The sequence below is a fragment of the Chelonia mydas genome, chromosome 16, assembly GCF_015237465.2.
Source record: "Chelonia mydas isolate rCheMyd1 chromosome 16, rCheMyd1.pri.v2, whole genome shotgun sequence".
Lineage (NCBI taxonomy): Eukaryota > Metazoa > Chordata > Testudines > Cheloniidae > Chelonia > Chelonia mydas.
In genome coordinates, this window is record NC_057857.1 from 22268758 (window position 1) to 22285606 (window position 16849).

At 39.0% G+C, this 16849-nt stretch overlaps 1 protein-coding gene across 15 annotated transcripts in view; it reads right to left on the reverse strand.

Moving 5' to 3' along the window:
• Positions 1-16849, reverse strand: part of DENND1A (DENN domain containing 1A) — a 372477-nt gene that overhangs the window by 252511 nt on the left and 103117 nt on the right. For all 15 annotated transcript variants that reach the window (XM_043530795.1, XM_043530794.1, XM_037879472.2 and 12 more), the window contains exon 4: positions 8576-8625. In XM_043530795.1, coding sequence (XP_043386730.1) covers positions 8576-8625 — 50 coding nt within the window. The remainder of the gene's footprint in view (positions 1-8575; positions 8626-16849) is intronic.

Sequence of the window (16849 nt, forward strand, 5' to 3'; positions counted from 1 at the left end):
CCACACCAGAGTGGAAAGCATCTCTATAGGAATATCCGCTCAGACTTGCAAAACATAGCTTTTCATTCTGTAAGAACACAGAAAAAAGCAATGCACCAAAAAGATAGAAGTAGGGTGCCGAAGTATTTTTAACACTATAAATCATAAAGGATATTACTGCTTGCAGTTTGAGGTCTAGAACACATTTCTAAAAAAATAACGGCTCTCTCTCTAAGGTGCATATAAAATAGAACCTTTTTTTAAAAAAGGCATATTTCCAAAATGAAATGCATAAACCATTTCATTTAGGGAGATATCTGATTTCTTTAAACATTATCACATTTCTGTCTAAATCTCACCTAATACAGAAATGCATAGATACCATGCTGGTTGGGGATATAAAAACCCTAAAATTAACAGACAGCAGGGCTGATTCACCATCAGGTCATCCCAGTTTTGCATTGGTATAACTCCAGTGCTTAAAATAAAACTTGAGTAATACAGTGTTGAAACCAGGACCAATATGTTTGTTTACTGGAGGCTTTATTTAATTTGGATTAGGGATTCATTTGAGAACTAGTGTTGGTATGAGTTAGATTTTAATACAACTACAATTAACTATAAAATATTTACTGTTCAAATTACGCTCAGGTTTAAAGCATACTATAAACACTGACAACTGAATAGCATTTGCACATGAAGCTATGAAGTATATTAACGCCATCTTGATGATCAAAGGGGAATAAAAGGAAAATTACTGTTAAGTTCAGGCTCACTCAACAGATACAGTTACAAACCTTAAACCAGTCAGAAATATCCTACTCTAAAAGTCTATTCTGAAATCTACAGCGCTATCTACAACGCCATCAATGAGCATGTATGTGATCTGGTACATTCACACGGTGCCCAATGAAAACCAACAACTAGATAGACTTTCAATAAAGAAAGAGCCTTAGGATATAGGACAATAAATTCTACTATCAAATTTAAAAGGGAAAAAACCTCTCTGTGTAGTCAAAAGGAGGAAGGAAAAAATGCTGAAGGGATGACAACACGAAGCACCAGAACAGACACACACTCTACTTCTCCAAATTTGAAGGTGAACAAAGGCTATAGCTACACTGGCACTTTACAGCGCTGCAACTTTCTCGCTCAGGGGTGTGAAAAAAACACCCCCCTGAGCGCAGCAAGTTACAGCACTGTAAAGCACCAGTGTAAACAGTGCCCCAGCGCTGGAAGCTGCGCTCCCAGTGCTCTAAGCTAATCCCCTCGTGGAAGTCGAGTACTAGGAGCGCACGACCACACTCGCACTTCAAAGCGCTGCCACGGCAGCGCTTTGAAGTTTAAAGTGTAGCCATGCCCAAAGACTCAAATCAAAAGCAATTCAACAGCCTGAGAATTTAGTGTAAGTATTGCTATCCTATCCCTCATGCTAACGTCCAAGAGAACAAACACTCCTATAAACTGCAAAGAACTACCGGGGACTACCACAAGCTCCATTCTTATTGGTGTTATGTTTTATCTGTAAAGTTTGGGTATAATGTTACTACAGTAATTTAATACTATGTTTTAAAAGAAGATTATATGCTTAATTTTAACAAATTTGAAAGCCAAGGGTATATGAGAAATAGAATTTAAACTCACAGTTAAAATTATGGAAAAGAGAGGAAGCATTCCTCATCTATGGAAGGGAGGAACTTGTTTATTAAAAATCAAGTTAGCAGAGAAAGCATAGGTAATAAGCTTAAGCATCATGGGGTACTATCTTTTTAATCAAACCTTGATTTAGATAATGCTTGGTGAATGGGCAGGTTATTTGTATTTCAGTAGTGTGCGAAGAAACCATTTTGGAACATGCAATTTTTTAAAATGTGTATATTTAAAAGATCACTTTGGAATTCACAAGCCGTGTGCCAATGGTTACTGAACATTTTACCTCCCTCATTATCTCTTTTTAGATTACAGGCTCTCTGATAAGACTACTGAGGACGTGAGGGAGATTCCCAAACCTGAGCCATTCTTTTTAGGTGACAAATCTGAGGAACTGTCCCAGATTGAGGTGTCATTAAAAGGAGGTTTTGGAACAAATTGATAAACTAAACAGTAATAAGTCACCAAGACCAGATTCACCTGAGAGTTCCGAAGAAACTCAATTGTGAAACTGCAGAACTAACAACTGTAGTCTGTAACCTATCATTTAAATCAGCTTCTGTTCCAAATGACAGGTTTCAGAGTAACAGCCGTGTTAGTCTGTATTCGCAAAAAGAAAAGGAGTACTTGTGGCACCTTAGAGACTAACCAATTTATTTGAGCATAAGCTTTCGTGAGCTACAGCTCACTTCATCGGATGCATCCGATGAAGTGAGCTGTAGCTCACGAAAGCTTATGCTCAAATAAATTGGTTAGTCTCTAAGGTGCCACAAGTACTCCTTTTCCTTTTCTTTTTGTTCCAAATGATGTTATATGGAAAAAGGCCTGTTTAATTCCCAAGACAAAGTACCACAAACCTCCCCTCTCCACCTGCTTGGGTGTAAATTCTAAAACGATTTTTAAATGTGATAGACCCAGGCCAGTGGGGTACAGGAGTCTGGTAGAAGGCAAATATACTGGCCACTGGATGAATAGTTTTCTGTTCCCTGAGTGACCAGAGCAGGGGCTGCGCTAGAGCAATCACGAACCTGCTAGAACCAATTAAGATAGGCAAGCTAATTAAGACACCTGGAGCCAATTAAGAACATACTAGAATCAATTATGGCAGGCAGACTAATCAGGATACCTGTTTTAAAAAGGACCTCTCATCAGTTAGTGGAGGGCGTGCAAGGAGCAGGGAGTGAGAAGGCGTGCTGCTGGAGGACCGAGGAGTACAAGTGTGATCAGGTTTCAGGAGGAAAATCCTGTGGTGAGGATAAAGAAGGTGCTGGGGGGAGGCCATGGGGAAGTAGCCCAGGGAGTTGTAGCTGTCACGCAGCTGTTACAGGAGATGTAGACAGCTACTATCCACAGGGTCCTGGGCTGGGTCCTGGACTGGAACCCGGTGTAGAGGGCAGGCCCGGGTTCTCCCCATTCCCCCAACTCCTGATCGGACACAGGAGGAGTTGACCTGGTCTGTGAGCAACACCAGAAGGAAGGTCTAATTTGGAAAGGGATCTGGCCTGTCCCCGACCCACTTCGTGGGACAACTGAGACTGTGGAGATTGTTCTCCATTTCCCCCATGCTGGCCAGTGATCAGGTTAGCTGAGTGTACAGCAGGTTTGAGCCTCTAGCAGAAGCAGCCAAACTGAGGGCTGCCATGAAGCTCTGAAGTGAGCAAATCTGCCAAAAAGCGCAGTACCCACCAAGGTAGAGGAGGAACTTTGTCACATAAAGTAACCACAGACAGATGTATCCCTGATTCCAGAGAGCAGGTTCAGACTGATCCAAGTTTAACTGGACTGGGCATGACCATCTCCAGTAGTTGGAGAATAGCCATAGAAGAGGTATTGGGCATAGAAGAGGTATTAGTATTATGCATTTTCCCACCTTTATATTTCACCCAAGCATTTACAAGGAAGTAATTTAGATATGTCACCCTAGCATTTACAGGGAAGTAATTTAACCCCAAGGGACAGATAACAGCATGGTGCCTTTAAGCCATTTCTTATATGGAAGATTTTCCTTTTAAAAAACACCATTATGACCTCGGGGGGGGGGGGGGGGGGGGGGGGAGGACACATTTTAGTGGTATCTCCCTCATTTGAGATGTCTCCTGTCTCTGTCATCCTGGTTTAATGCTCACTTCTGAGGTCCATTTGACAAGCAATTCAATCTGCCTGCCAGAATATTATTCTTCTGTGCACTGAAGTTTTCCTAACCTGGCAAGATTGAATCAGCTCCTCTTCCTACTTGCTGCAAGATACAGCGTTATTGAATTTGTCCATTAGGATCATTATGTTTCCTTGACTTCAGATGTGTTCTCAGCTACAGTGTGGATAATATTGAATATTATCTATGCTATGAGTGTAATTTAGACATTATCAAATTAGATTGCACATCTCAAAGCCAGTGCAACTCAAACATTTCCAGCAGAAAGCTCTTGAGACTTCATGGCCTATAACCAATAACTTTTGCCTCACTCTTATTGTATGTATGAAAAAAGGCTATTAATGTTGAGTTTGGTGGTTCCAAAGTTCTTCATATTCTTACAGATTCATGCTTTCAGGATAACTACGCTGCACTATTTTCTTCCTTTCCAGAGGGACTTCACAAAGTTTTGAAGATGCTTCATATTACTCAGTAGAAAATGGATGCTCCCGTATAAAGTGTGTTAGTGGCAATGGTGCAAATTTAGATGCCTCAATGTGTACTAAAGCCTTCAGCACACAAAATAAGGCAATTTTGCAATTAGATGTTCATGATATACACTTCAAAGGCTTGTGATTGGCTTTAAAGTCTCAATGAATTATTTTCATCATCCTGAAGATGTGCTCTGTAAGAAGTTTGAACAGTCCTTTAGTTTTTGACATCCAGTTGTCTGAAATTGCTATGGCTAAATTAAAAGGACTTTGGAGAGACCAAGATGTTGCCTTTAGCAACTCCTTGGCTTCTATTTGTTGAAGAGGTAATACCAACAATAAGCGCATAGTTGGAAGAACAGGACATCTGAAATGTTCCTGCTCTTGAGACCCATTCTCTAAACAGGTGTAGTATTACGAACCCAGAGGAAAAATTTGCTAGAATTTGCAAGTGTCTCATTCATTTTTAATGTGACCTCCACAAGTCAGATCTTAATGCATAATACTTGCAGTCTTTGAGTTTAAATGACAAGATTTAATCATGGCTATGACATTCCCAGAGATAAGGTGTCCTTTACTGTAGAAAGAATTTTACCAGTGAATTATAATAGTGTACTTTGGGCCTGTGAGGTGGTGACTGAAAGGTTTACCTCTTCCGATAATGAAGCATCTCTGATATCTTATGTCAGCATCTGTTCCTACCCATACAAAATCATACTATCTTTCTGGTGCTCTGGGAGAGTCTTGAACCACAGGATCACTGACATCCTATAGAGAACACTATAACTGTCTAGTTACTGAAAAATTTCTGACACTAAACATCTCCACTGTTACAGATAGAATCTAATACTACACCTACAACTAAGAAAATGGAAACCTAGCAACTGGAAACTATTTAAAAGACCTATAATGAAACAGGATTAATGTTTTTCTCGATTGCTTTGTTCAGAAGAGCAACTTTTATTGCACAAAAACCAAAGAGTAAGAATGCGGATAACTGGAGATCTGATCAAATATACATTTCTTCAGGTATATACAGGAGGTTAAAATCCCTCTAACACTGAATTGAGGAGGAAATCACTTATAGAAGAAATATTTTCTTGACTTAAGATGCCAGACAAAGTATTTACTGAGAATATTGGGGGTGGAAGGATTGCAGCAATAAATTCAGAACACATTTAATTATGTGGCCAGTTGTTCAATAATTTCATTTTTATTTCAAATATAGTGTAATGTAAATGGATATAAAAGAGATCAGCTGTTGGATTACAGCAGTTGGAAACAGGTTTAATCTGATAGGTCTTGCCTATCTCCCTGGAAATTCCAGATATAGCCTTTCAGAGAGAACACTACATATTTATCTGATACTATACTTGATTGTAGCCAAAGTCCAGGAAAGCAACTTGCAACTGTGAATCAATAGTATCTTTTCATTTTTCTTTGGTAATTATAAACCTGTATTTAATATATTTGCGTTTCACTGATTAAATGTGTGTTCTCTCTCTCATTTGTAATTGGCTGCTAAAGTGATTAGAGGTGCAGATTCCGCATGTGATTCATTCTTAAAAGTAAAGTTAACCTTGTAAGTAGATACCACTTGTTCAGTGCCACTTGATATATTTTTGGGTTGGGGAAAGGGAAGAGATGTAGTAGTACACTTGTCACATCCTCAGTATATGAAGATTCCTAAATACAGTGTGGAGTATTGGAAACCCATTGCCTGCGTCATTTAAAATTGGAGAAAATATTTAATATGTTGCTGGAGAACACTCTTTAACTGGTCTCAGAAAATCAATGTCTGCTTAAAGGTGTTTCTGATCTCCAATATCAATAATCTTAGGAGAGATAAGAGCGCACTCAGAGTGGGGCTAAACAGCTGAATCACATTTCAGCCAATCACAGATTTAGTTTCTGTTCTGTTCTTGCCATTTGCACAAAATATATAAATTTTTGAATTTTTTCCCAAAAATTTTACATAATTGGCAAAGTGAGAAAACAAGGGACAATATGCCTAGGCTAGGATGGATTAGATTTTGATTGGTACGGGTCAATAAACATCAATTTCACCATACACAGACAAACCAATGAAAATATATTTCCATCAATAATAATCAAAATGTTCATATAGGCAAAGTAAGAAAAATGCTGCTTGAGAACTTATTAGGGTTTGATTTAAGGATATTTACTTTCTATATTTTGACACATGATGCTGACAACTTGTGTCTTAACAGTTATAATCCTTTAATTTTTGAATCTCAACATCTACTGTCATTAAATAATTATTGTCTCACTCTCCCATTATTGAGCAATTGTGAAAATTTAAATACAAATAAAGTGCTTAAAACACATAAATTTGCCCAATTGAAAAATTAAATTGATAAAAAATTTCATAAATTCTTTAAAATAAACATTGATATTACCCTGTCAAAATTATAAATAAAATCAAATTATACCAAACCTAAATATGCCTATGTAAAGTAGACACAAATGTTTCTATTAAAAATGAAGCTGCCCTTCTACATGTACAATGAATATGAAACATTCAGGAAAACAAAAACATATCATGACACTCTTACAAAGAGAGGGAAGCAAGATCAGTCAAAAGAGTAAATGTAAAATAGCAGAAATGTTTGTGGTGTTTAAGAGATTGTCCTTTTAAGTGAAAATTTTTTTAAAGTCTGTAAGTGTTGGTGAAAAGACTCATTTTGACAGCCAAGAGACTGGAATCTTCTATTCATCCCGGTCAGGTACCGCACAGGCAGCAGCAATGCAAGCTTCCCCCTAGCAGTGCCTCGCCAATGTCTCTCAACCCTGACCTGGAGGGACCACCTCTAGGGTTGAAAGGACAGCTCAGTCTGCATAGCCCATTCAGCTGAGATTACCAATAAGGAGGACAAACTGTGGTGTGGTTTTATTATGTGGACACCTGTCCTCTAGGAACTGGACTGAGAGCAACTAATTCCACAAAGGCCAGTGAAGAGCTTTCCAATGATAATAACTTTTAGTCACTATTGAATTGGCCCATATTCAAGACAATGCCCTAGAGACTAAAAGATTCTGTACCAACTAAGACTGTGTATGTGCATGTGTGATTAAGTTACTAATTAGCAATTGTTAAGAATGTCTAAATAAAAGTGTATGCAGTGTTGTAGCCATGTCAGCCTCAGGATATTAGAGGGACAAGGTGGGTGAGGTAATATCTTTTATTGGACCAACTTCTGTTGGTGAGAGAAACAAGCTTTTGAGCCACACCATTTTACACACACAGAATTACCTTTTGCAGACCTGAAAAAGAGCTCTGTGTGGCTAAAAAGCTTGTCCCTCTCACCAACAGAAGTTGGTCCAACAAAAGATATTAGCTTGTCCACCTCATCTCTCTAAATAAAGGTGAGTTTTTCTAAGGATGCAATAAAACTATCTAAGTTCTGTATTTACCCCCATTCCACAGCAACAGGTTTTTTTATTTTCCTTTTAAAAAGAAGATACTGAGTTATCATACATATTCAGGCTGGCCTGTGGGATAAAAATGATAGGTGAACAATTGCTCGGAGGAAAAATAAAGGAGTTATGAATTGCAAATAAATACAATTTATGCAGAAAAACTCATTCCTACTGTAGGAATCATGCAAATGCAACTAAAATGAGCAAAACATGTTCTTATAATGGTCTAGTCATTGTGATTAGCATCAGTTTGAGCTTACAGTCAAAAAAGTTCAGAATATTAATTGTTGTAAAACTAATGCTGTCAACCAATTTTTTGTTGCTGTTGTCCGATTTGAACAATGGTGTATCATTTCAGAATATGAATATTTACAATCTCCATGAAATTGGTTAAAATAATTCTATTTTCAAAAAGTAAACAAAAAGCAATTTGTATGTTTTTAAAATCCAATAATTAAATATTGCCAATAGAAAATATTAACTTGCCAAGTAATCTAGTCCTTATTTGACTCCCCTAAACAAGTCACAAACTATGTTAAATATCCACAACTGCCAACTTTCCCCTAAATTCTTCAGGGATTCTTAGCATTAACCATTCTTAGAATATATTAAATTAGCAACATTTAATTTTAGCATCCAAATCTTGTTTAAAAAATAGAAGAAAATGCATTTTGACTCCTGCCAATGCACAGTTCTAGCTTTTAAACTTTTTTGACGGTGCCCATAAAATCCTCAAGAAAAGGGGATATTGCAACTATAATTTGCATTTGGGTGCTTTAAATCAGTCAAACAGACAGAACATTAAGAGTGGTATGGTTTTTATTTTCTGCAGCAGTTTTATTGACAAGATTTTTTCTCGTAAAGTTTGAAAATCTAACACTACCTGTCCACACAGAAGGGGAAACAAAACTTGGTCAAAGTCTGTAGAACTTCCTGTGGAGAGAAAAAGAGATAATTTATACATCTAATGGGACCAATAAATCTAACATTAACCACAGCATATAATCTCACAATTTTGCCCTGAAGAAATAGAAGACAGATGAAGAAATATTCGTTTTATCAATTACACGGAAGGAGTACCAGGCAGTCAATCATGTGAAATAATAAACATGATCAAACTTCATTAAAAATGAAAAATTAATCAAGATTCACACATGGGTAAGCAGCAGGAGCCATCCAGCAAAGCTCCAAAGGGAAGGAGGAGGTTGGGTTGTTGAGTGTTAACACCCCTCTGGGGACAATCTCTAGCCTGACCATATGGATCATAGTGAATAACACCAAACCACATGGGTTTGGCCTGGCAGGACCGCTTCTGCTGGCACAGCTTTTGCTTGTTACCTAGGAACAGGGGTCTGTGGGATTAGAAAATGCTTCCCAACATCAATAGGAAAAAAAAAAGATAAAACCCATTGGTCTAATAGGAAATGTTAAAGAAAAATTGCATCTATCTATTAGTAAGGAAGCCTGAAGTGTGAATGGATTTTATTAGAATTCCTTATTTATACACTGTACTTTAATAAAGCAAACAAAGCTTCAGCGCTGCATGAAGTTTTCATGTAATGTTTAATTATTAAAAATCTCATTCACTAAAGAAAAGCATTGTCATGAAACTGGCAAGGTAGAAAGGTGTGTTACAAGATTTCCAGCAACTCATAGGCAAAGTATTATATATATATACACACACACACACACCCCCTTTCAAAGCTATAATTCCCTAACACAAAATCCACCACAAATCTTTACTAGTTTACTAACATTTTCCACTTCATTTCATTGCCTGTTCTCTTTCCCTTCATATTGAAATCTCAAAACTAGATTTTTCTTTTTGCTTCAAACTGAAACAAGACTGCCTAAGGCAAATCATAGCCAATTTGATAAATAAAGGATCGATTTACAAATGAAGAACTTTGTGACCAATAATAATAAATTATCAGTGCCAAGTGAATTGATGCTTCTTGCTTCATTTATTTTTAAAACCAACTCCCTCATTGAACAAATAAACCACATCAATCTAATAACCGATTCAATGAAGCAGAAAGTATATTGACTTCCCCTGTAAGAGCATGTTCCTCCTACATAATTCAATTGAACATATCCCATTCTTTACTATAGTTTCAAGCTCAATTTTTCATATTGTACCCTTCCGGAGGTTTCTAGATAGTTTATAATTTACCACGTTTCTAGTTAAGAATTAATGTAGGGACTGATAAGGGGAATTTCCCTTCTTGGCATATGTTTGGTAAAAATATTTAACATCTCTTTTTAAGGAAGGGTTTGTTGAAAAATTCAGTGCTAAGCATTCAGCTCTCCCCCTTGCAATTTCAACAAGACACCTACAGAGAAACCACAGGTTCAAGGTTGACCCCAAGTTTTGAAAAATATTATGCATAAAATGTAACCTGTTGTTGGCATAAATAATATAAGACTTTATTTATAAAATACTGTCCTGATTTTGCAATATGATCCATTTAAATGGTTCCGTCCTTGTGCAGAGCCCTACTGTCTTCAAAGGACCCATCTGTGCAGATCTGATAGCAGGATCTGACCCTCCATTTGCTGCCTTGCTTATGCATAAAAAACCCCATGACTTCCAAATCTAAATCTTGCACATTTGCCCTAAATCTTACACAAAGCACATATCCATTACATGAAGTATAGCAAACTGAAATGGAGTGCTGATAGGTTCAAAACGAAAACTATTTATTGGCCTTATTAATTAATTTAAAAATTTTGCTTGACATAATGACTGCATTTGCAAAAGTACTATTTTTAAGAGCAAGAACACTGCAAGGTTGCTAGAGGGAATTTTAATATACAGCAATGTTAAAAGATAATAGGCCAGGCTTTTTAAACAGCTCATCATAGTTACCCTAATATGGTAGAATATATTGCTTTCTATTACCACGCTGAAATAAGATTTAATATTTGTTATACTTACAAGTACAAATATCCACATAATAAAATAACACATTTGTAACATACATTGTACCATACTATCAGCATTGTGTTACTACAGGGACAATGCAACACAAATCATTCAGAACCTACTTTGCACTTCCTTCTTGATATTGCATATCTTCCAAAGCACAGAATTAAAATTAAAATCTCACTTGTTAGAAAATGTGCCCAAGCTGCATTGGCATATGTCATCATTCTTGTGTGGCTTTGTAATAATAATAATAAATAAATAAATTAATTAAATAATCCAACTCTTACAGCCTTTTGAAGCCGTAGATCTCCAGTTGGTTTACCGAGTATAAAGGATACATCCCGTTGCACATTACATCACATATGCATTTCCCTTAGTTTACATTTTGGGGGTGAGGACTGCCCACTAACACGTTTAAATTTAAAAATACACAGATAAACTCTTTAAAAAACAGATCTTCATAATTAGTGAAGTTATTATCTAAAATAGTTTTGCATTCCTAAAACAATGGTTATCCAGGTGCAAAGAGTAAGAACATTAAAAGAGTTCTCAAAATTTTGCTCTGAGTTTCGTATTAATTACCGTACATTTATTAGTGTGTATTTTGTACCTTGCTCTGTTTAGAAGTCAGCAATGCTCATGTGAAAATAAATTCCCATAGGAGTTGTTTTGGGTGTATGACTATTTGTGGCAGAACCATAGGAGGACCAAAATCTCTTTAGGATCCCACTAGGCTACTGTAAAAAGAGTATTAAGACAAAACTAACATTTTTTCTAATACTTACTTTGCTTTATAATTTCTTTTAAGCTGACATGCAAGGCAATAGAGGTGGTATCAATAGCCTTGTTTTCTTACTCTACTTCCTCACGTCTATTTTCCAATAGGAAAAACTGCTTAAACACCTCCTTATCCCTCCCCAACGATCACCACCACACAAGATGTAAAAAAATACAGAGTGGATAAAATGTAAATGACTCAATAGCTGAAATCAAGGTCTCAAGGGCATCAGGTGCCAGTTTTCTGGATCAATTCCCAAGTATACATTTTCACAATTCTTTTTATATGCAGTTTGATTTTTAACATTTTAATGAGGAAAAAGTGCATCCATAGCAGCCAGTCACCACAGTTAAAGTGCAGGGCATGAACTGTGTCCCATGAGGGATTCAGTCTAGCTGTGTCACCACTGGCTTCAGGACATATACCACCTGGTTCCATGTCCCCAGGTTCCAACTCTTTTCATAATCAAAACACTGCTGACATTATAAACCCCATAAGGTTTTTCTAAAATCCTCCCCGATCAATATAGCCTACACACAACTTATCGGAGACAACACAGAGCTCATTGATTAAGTTTGGTTTCAGAAGCAAAGTTTCAAAATAAATGAGACAAGGATACAGCATTCAGCCCTTTTGTACTACAGGGCAATTTATGAAGGAGGCAATCTCTGAACCTACCTCCAACCCCCACCCCAAGTAATACTTAAAGGTGTACGGGAAGTAGGGGTTATAAAAATATTCAAACATGTATTTGTTCAATACACAGAGTCTATGCTTGTATCTTACACAATTCAATGTAGTAAGATGAAGTGGTTTACATGCAATAAATTGGAATTTGCTGATAAAAATACTTGTTTGATCACCTGTGAATTTAGTATACACTTACTGCATACTGTACATTGACTCAGACATTTTAACATTCCTTGCTTTCTGGCCAGGAGAGAAGGCAGGCAGCTCTCTAGCAGAAGGAACATTGGCACTTCCCAGACTAGTACAGAGCACTCCAGCCTCCCTTCCAGCATTCAACTTCTCAACCATTAGATGACAAAGCCAGGTGAGGTTCTACATTTATAATTTTATTCATCACAGTACTGTCTGGAAGGGAATCTTTGAAGGCTGAATTCAATTAAGTTAATTGGAATAATTAATAATGAGACTGAACATTTCATACAGGTTGTGTGCATATGTGAAGGGAAGGGGTTAGAAGAGAATCCTGCAAACATAATCACAGGTAACATAACTACCTTGCATTTCTGTAGTGTCTTTTCCCAGAGTCATTGCTAACGCTTTACAAACAGACCTAACTCCTTTATTTCCTCTGTTCAAATGAAATCTAAACAAAATTGTATTTTGTAGCTAAAAAACTACCAAACTAATCTGCAGTGAGAAAACTGTGTTTTACTAACAGTCACTATGTCTTTACTGTTGAGAAAAACATTCACAGATGAACACTCAAAAGGACACCACTGTAATGAACAAAACAACAAGGTGAAAGGAATTTCCAAATTAATGTTGAAACTTTGTTTTTAAATTGCTACTCTGTGCTTACTCTTTGCACGGGTCTCTGAGCTGAATGTGACATTACGTACCGGTACCATGTGTGCTGCGCAAGCTGCAGTGATCTAAACATTAACTCTGTATTTCTTAGATTGTGTCAGGATAGATTTTGATTCAATTTTTAAGTGGGATTATACATAAGGAGAGGGTGGGGACATAAAATAACACCAAATAATAGTAACCAGGACAAACCATAGTGAAACCGCTAATGTCTAAAAAAGTTTTAAGGTAGATTTAACCAGTGGTGAGCTGGAGCCGGTTCGCACCGGTTCGCTGGAACCGGTTGTTAAATTTAGAAGCCCTTTTAGAACTGGTTGTTCCACGAGGGACAACTGGTTCTAAAAGGGCTTCTAAATTTAACCGGCCAAAAGTGGCACCTTAGGCGCTGACCCCATGGGTGCTCCAGCCCTGGAGCACCCAAGGGGAAAATTTGGTGGGTGCAGAGCACCCACCGGCACCTCCCCGCCCCATCCCAGGCTCCAACTCACCTCCGCTCCGCCTCCACCCTTAAACGCCGCCCTGCTCTGTTTCTCCTCCCCCCCCCCCCCCGGCTTCCCACGAATCAGCTGTTCGCGCAGGAAGACGGGGCAGGCTGAGAAGCAAGCGGCGGCTTCCCGCTCAGGCCCAGGGAGGCAGAGCGGAGGTGAGTTCGGGCGGGGGGGAGGGGCAGTCAGGGGACACGGGAGGCGGGTGGGCGGGGCAGGAGTCCCGGGGGACGGGGGTGGGCAACGAGGGAACCAGTTGTTAAGATTTTGGCAGCTCATCACTGGATTTAACTAATGGATCATAATGGTATCATGCACATGTAAACTTCTCACCACAACAGTTTCTAGTTATATTTATCTGAAATTAAAAACTTTTGAGACATAAGTTTTAGTACAACAGACCATCAGAACTCCATACACTGAACCATGCATGTCTAGTTGGCAGCCGGTACCAAGTGGAGTGCCCCAAGGGTTGGTCCTCGGACCGGTTTTGTTCAATATCTTCATAAATGATCTGGAGGATGGTGTGGATTGCACCCTCAGCAAGTTTGCAGATGACACTAAACTGGGAGGACAGGTAGATACGCTGGAGGGTAGGGATAGGATACAGAGGGACCTAGACAAATTGGAGGATTGGGCCAAAAGAAATCTGATGAGGTTCAGCAAGGACAAGTGCAGAGTCCTGCACTTAGGACGGAAGAATCCAATGCACCGCTACAGACTAGGGACCGAATGGCTAGGCAGCAGTTCCGCAGAAAAGGACCTAGGGGTTACAGTGGACGAGAAGCTGGATATGAGTCAACAGTATGCCCTTGTTGCCAAGAAGGCCAATGGCATTTTGGGATGTATACGTAGGGGCACTGCCAGCAGATCGAGGGACGTGATCGTTCCCCTCTATTCGACACTGGTGAGGCCTCATCTGGAGTACTGTGTCCAGTTTTGGGCCCCACACTACAAGAAGGATGTGGAAAAATTGGAAAGAGTCCAGCGGAGGGCAACAAAAATGATTAGGGGACTGGAACACATGACTTATGAGGAGAGGCTGAGGGAACTGGGATTGTTTAGTCTGCAGAAGAGAAGAATGAGGGGGGATTTGATAGCTGCTTTCAACTACCTGAAAGGGGGTTCCAGGGAGGATGGATCTAGACTGTTCTCAGTGATAGCAGATGACAGAACAAGGAGTAATGGTCTCAAGTTGCAGTGGGGGAGATTTAGGTTGGATATTAGGAAAAACGTTTTCACTAGGAGGGTGGTGAAACACCGGAATGCGTTACCTAGGGATGTGGTGGAATCTCCTTCCTTAGATATTTTTAAGGTCAGGCTTGACAAAGCCCTGGCTGGGATGATTTAGTTGGGGATTTGTCCTGCTTTGAGCAGGGGGTTGGACTAGATGACCTCCTGAGGTCCCTTCCAACCCTGATATTCTATGATTCTATGCACATCTCTCTTCGTTCCTGCCTCATTGATGAATTACCCTGTTATCCCAGAGCATAACCCACCATACACAATACCCCGTGTTGAAATACTTATCCATAGAAACATTTATGCACAGATGATGTAGTTAATAGTAATACTTTAACAGTTCAGATTTTTATTTCTTCAAGTTATTTAGTATTTATTAAACAGCATTTTTCATAATCTCTCTACAATACATACAGGAAAAACAGGTACATACCCCATGGAGTTTATCATCTAAGATTCCTTCTGAAGCATCTGGCACTGGTTACTGTCACAAGCCAAAACACTGGGCTAGATGGACCATTGATCTGATCCAGTATCGCCATTCATATGTGCTTATTCACAAAACAATGACTGGGGTTATATAATCCTTCAAGTAGTATTGTGTTTTCTTCATTTCCGCACTGCCCTCCTCAAACCCCACTTCCGTCACAGCCATCTGTGGCTTGAGATAGAAAGGCTTTGCAGAAAAAGGTGTTCCAAGGATGAACTTGGGTGATCATTTTGGTGCAAGAACAGAGGACACTGTTCCAGGCATAGGATATGCCACAGAAAAAGGCACAGGGATGAATAGGAGATGGATACAAAGTCAAGTATAGCAAGAAGGGAAGTGGTGAAAGGTCATGAAAGTGAAGACAAGAAGCTTGAAACTCATGGAGAAAGGTGAGTTGAGTCAGAAAAGGGAAGTGACACGAAGGAAGATGGTTAAGTTACCTATACTTAGATGGACTGAAAGGGAGCCAAGCAAGAGACCAGGGAGAAACAAGACACAAAAGTTAAAAAGAGATATTACCCAAAGCGTGGGCAAGCGTTTAGCAGTGGGATGTAGAGAAAAGTATGGACATTCGAGATTATATAAAAAATAAAAATTGGGGGTGTCATAAATATAAAGGGAAGGGTAACCACCTTTCTGTATACAGAGCTATAAAATCCCTCCTGGCCAGAGGCAAAACCCTTTCACCTGTAAAGGGTTAAGAAGCTAAGATAACCTCGAAGGCACCTGACCAAAATGACCAATGAGGAGACAAGACACTTTCAAAGCGGGGCGGAGGAGGGGGAGACAAAGGGTCTGTCTGTCTGTGTGATGCTTTTGCCGAGAACCGAACAGGAATGGAGTATTAGAACTTGTTTGTAAGTAATCTAGCTAGAAATACGTTAGATTTCCGTTTGTTTAAATGGCTGGTAATAAGCTGTGCTGAATGGAATGTATAGTCCTGTTTTTGTGTCTTTTTGTAACCTAAGGTTTTGCCTAGAGGGATTCTCTATGTTTTGAATCTGGTTACCCTGTAAGGCATTTACCATCCTGATTTTACAGAGGTAATTCTTTTACTTTTTCTTTAATTAAAATTCTTCTTTTAAGATCCTGATTGCTTTTTCATTGTTTTTAAGATCCAAGGGTTTGGGTCTGTGTTCACCTATGCAAATTGGTGAGGATTTTTACCAAGCCTTCCCCAGGAAAGGGGGTGTAGGGCTTGGGGGATATGTTGGGGGGAAGACATCTCCAAGTGGGCTCTTTCCCTGTTCTTTGTTCAACACGCTCGGTAGTGGCAGCATAGGGTTCAAGGACAAGGCAAAGTTTGTACCTTGAAGAAGTTTTTAACCTAAGCTGGTAAGAATAAGCTTAGGGGGTCTTTCATGCAGGTCCCCACATCTGTACCCTAGAGTTCAGAGTGGGGAAGGAACCTTGACGGGGGGGGGGGAAGGAGTGGATTTGGATGTTGAAAGAGAATGAGTAAGACTAGACAAATATGACCTGTTACATGGGGAGGATAATTGAGCCAGTGATTAAAAAAAAGATAGGGAAGAAGAAGGTATGAAATTTGGTTTTACCACATTGACCTTAAACCAGGATCAGATTTTGGCAAGGCTGTCAGAGGTGAAAAACTGAACAGAGGAGAAAGAGGTTGGGAGCACAAAGATACTTTGCAAGTCATTCAGGCAGACATGGTA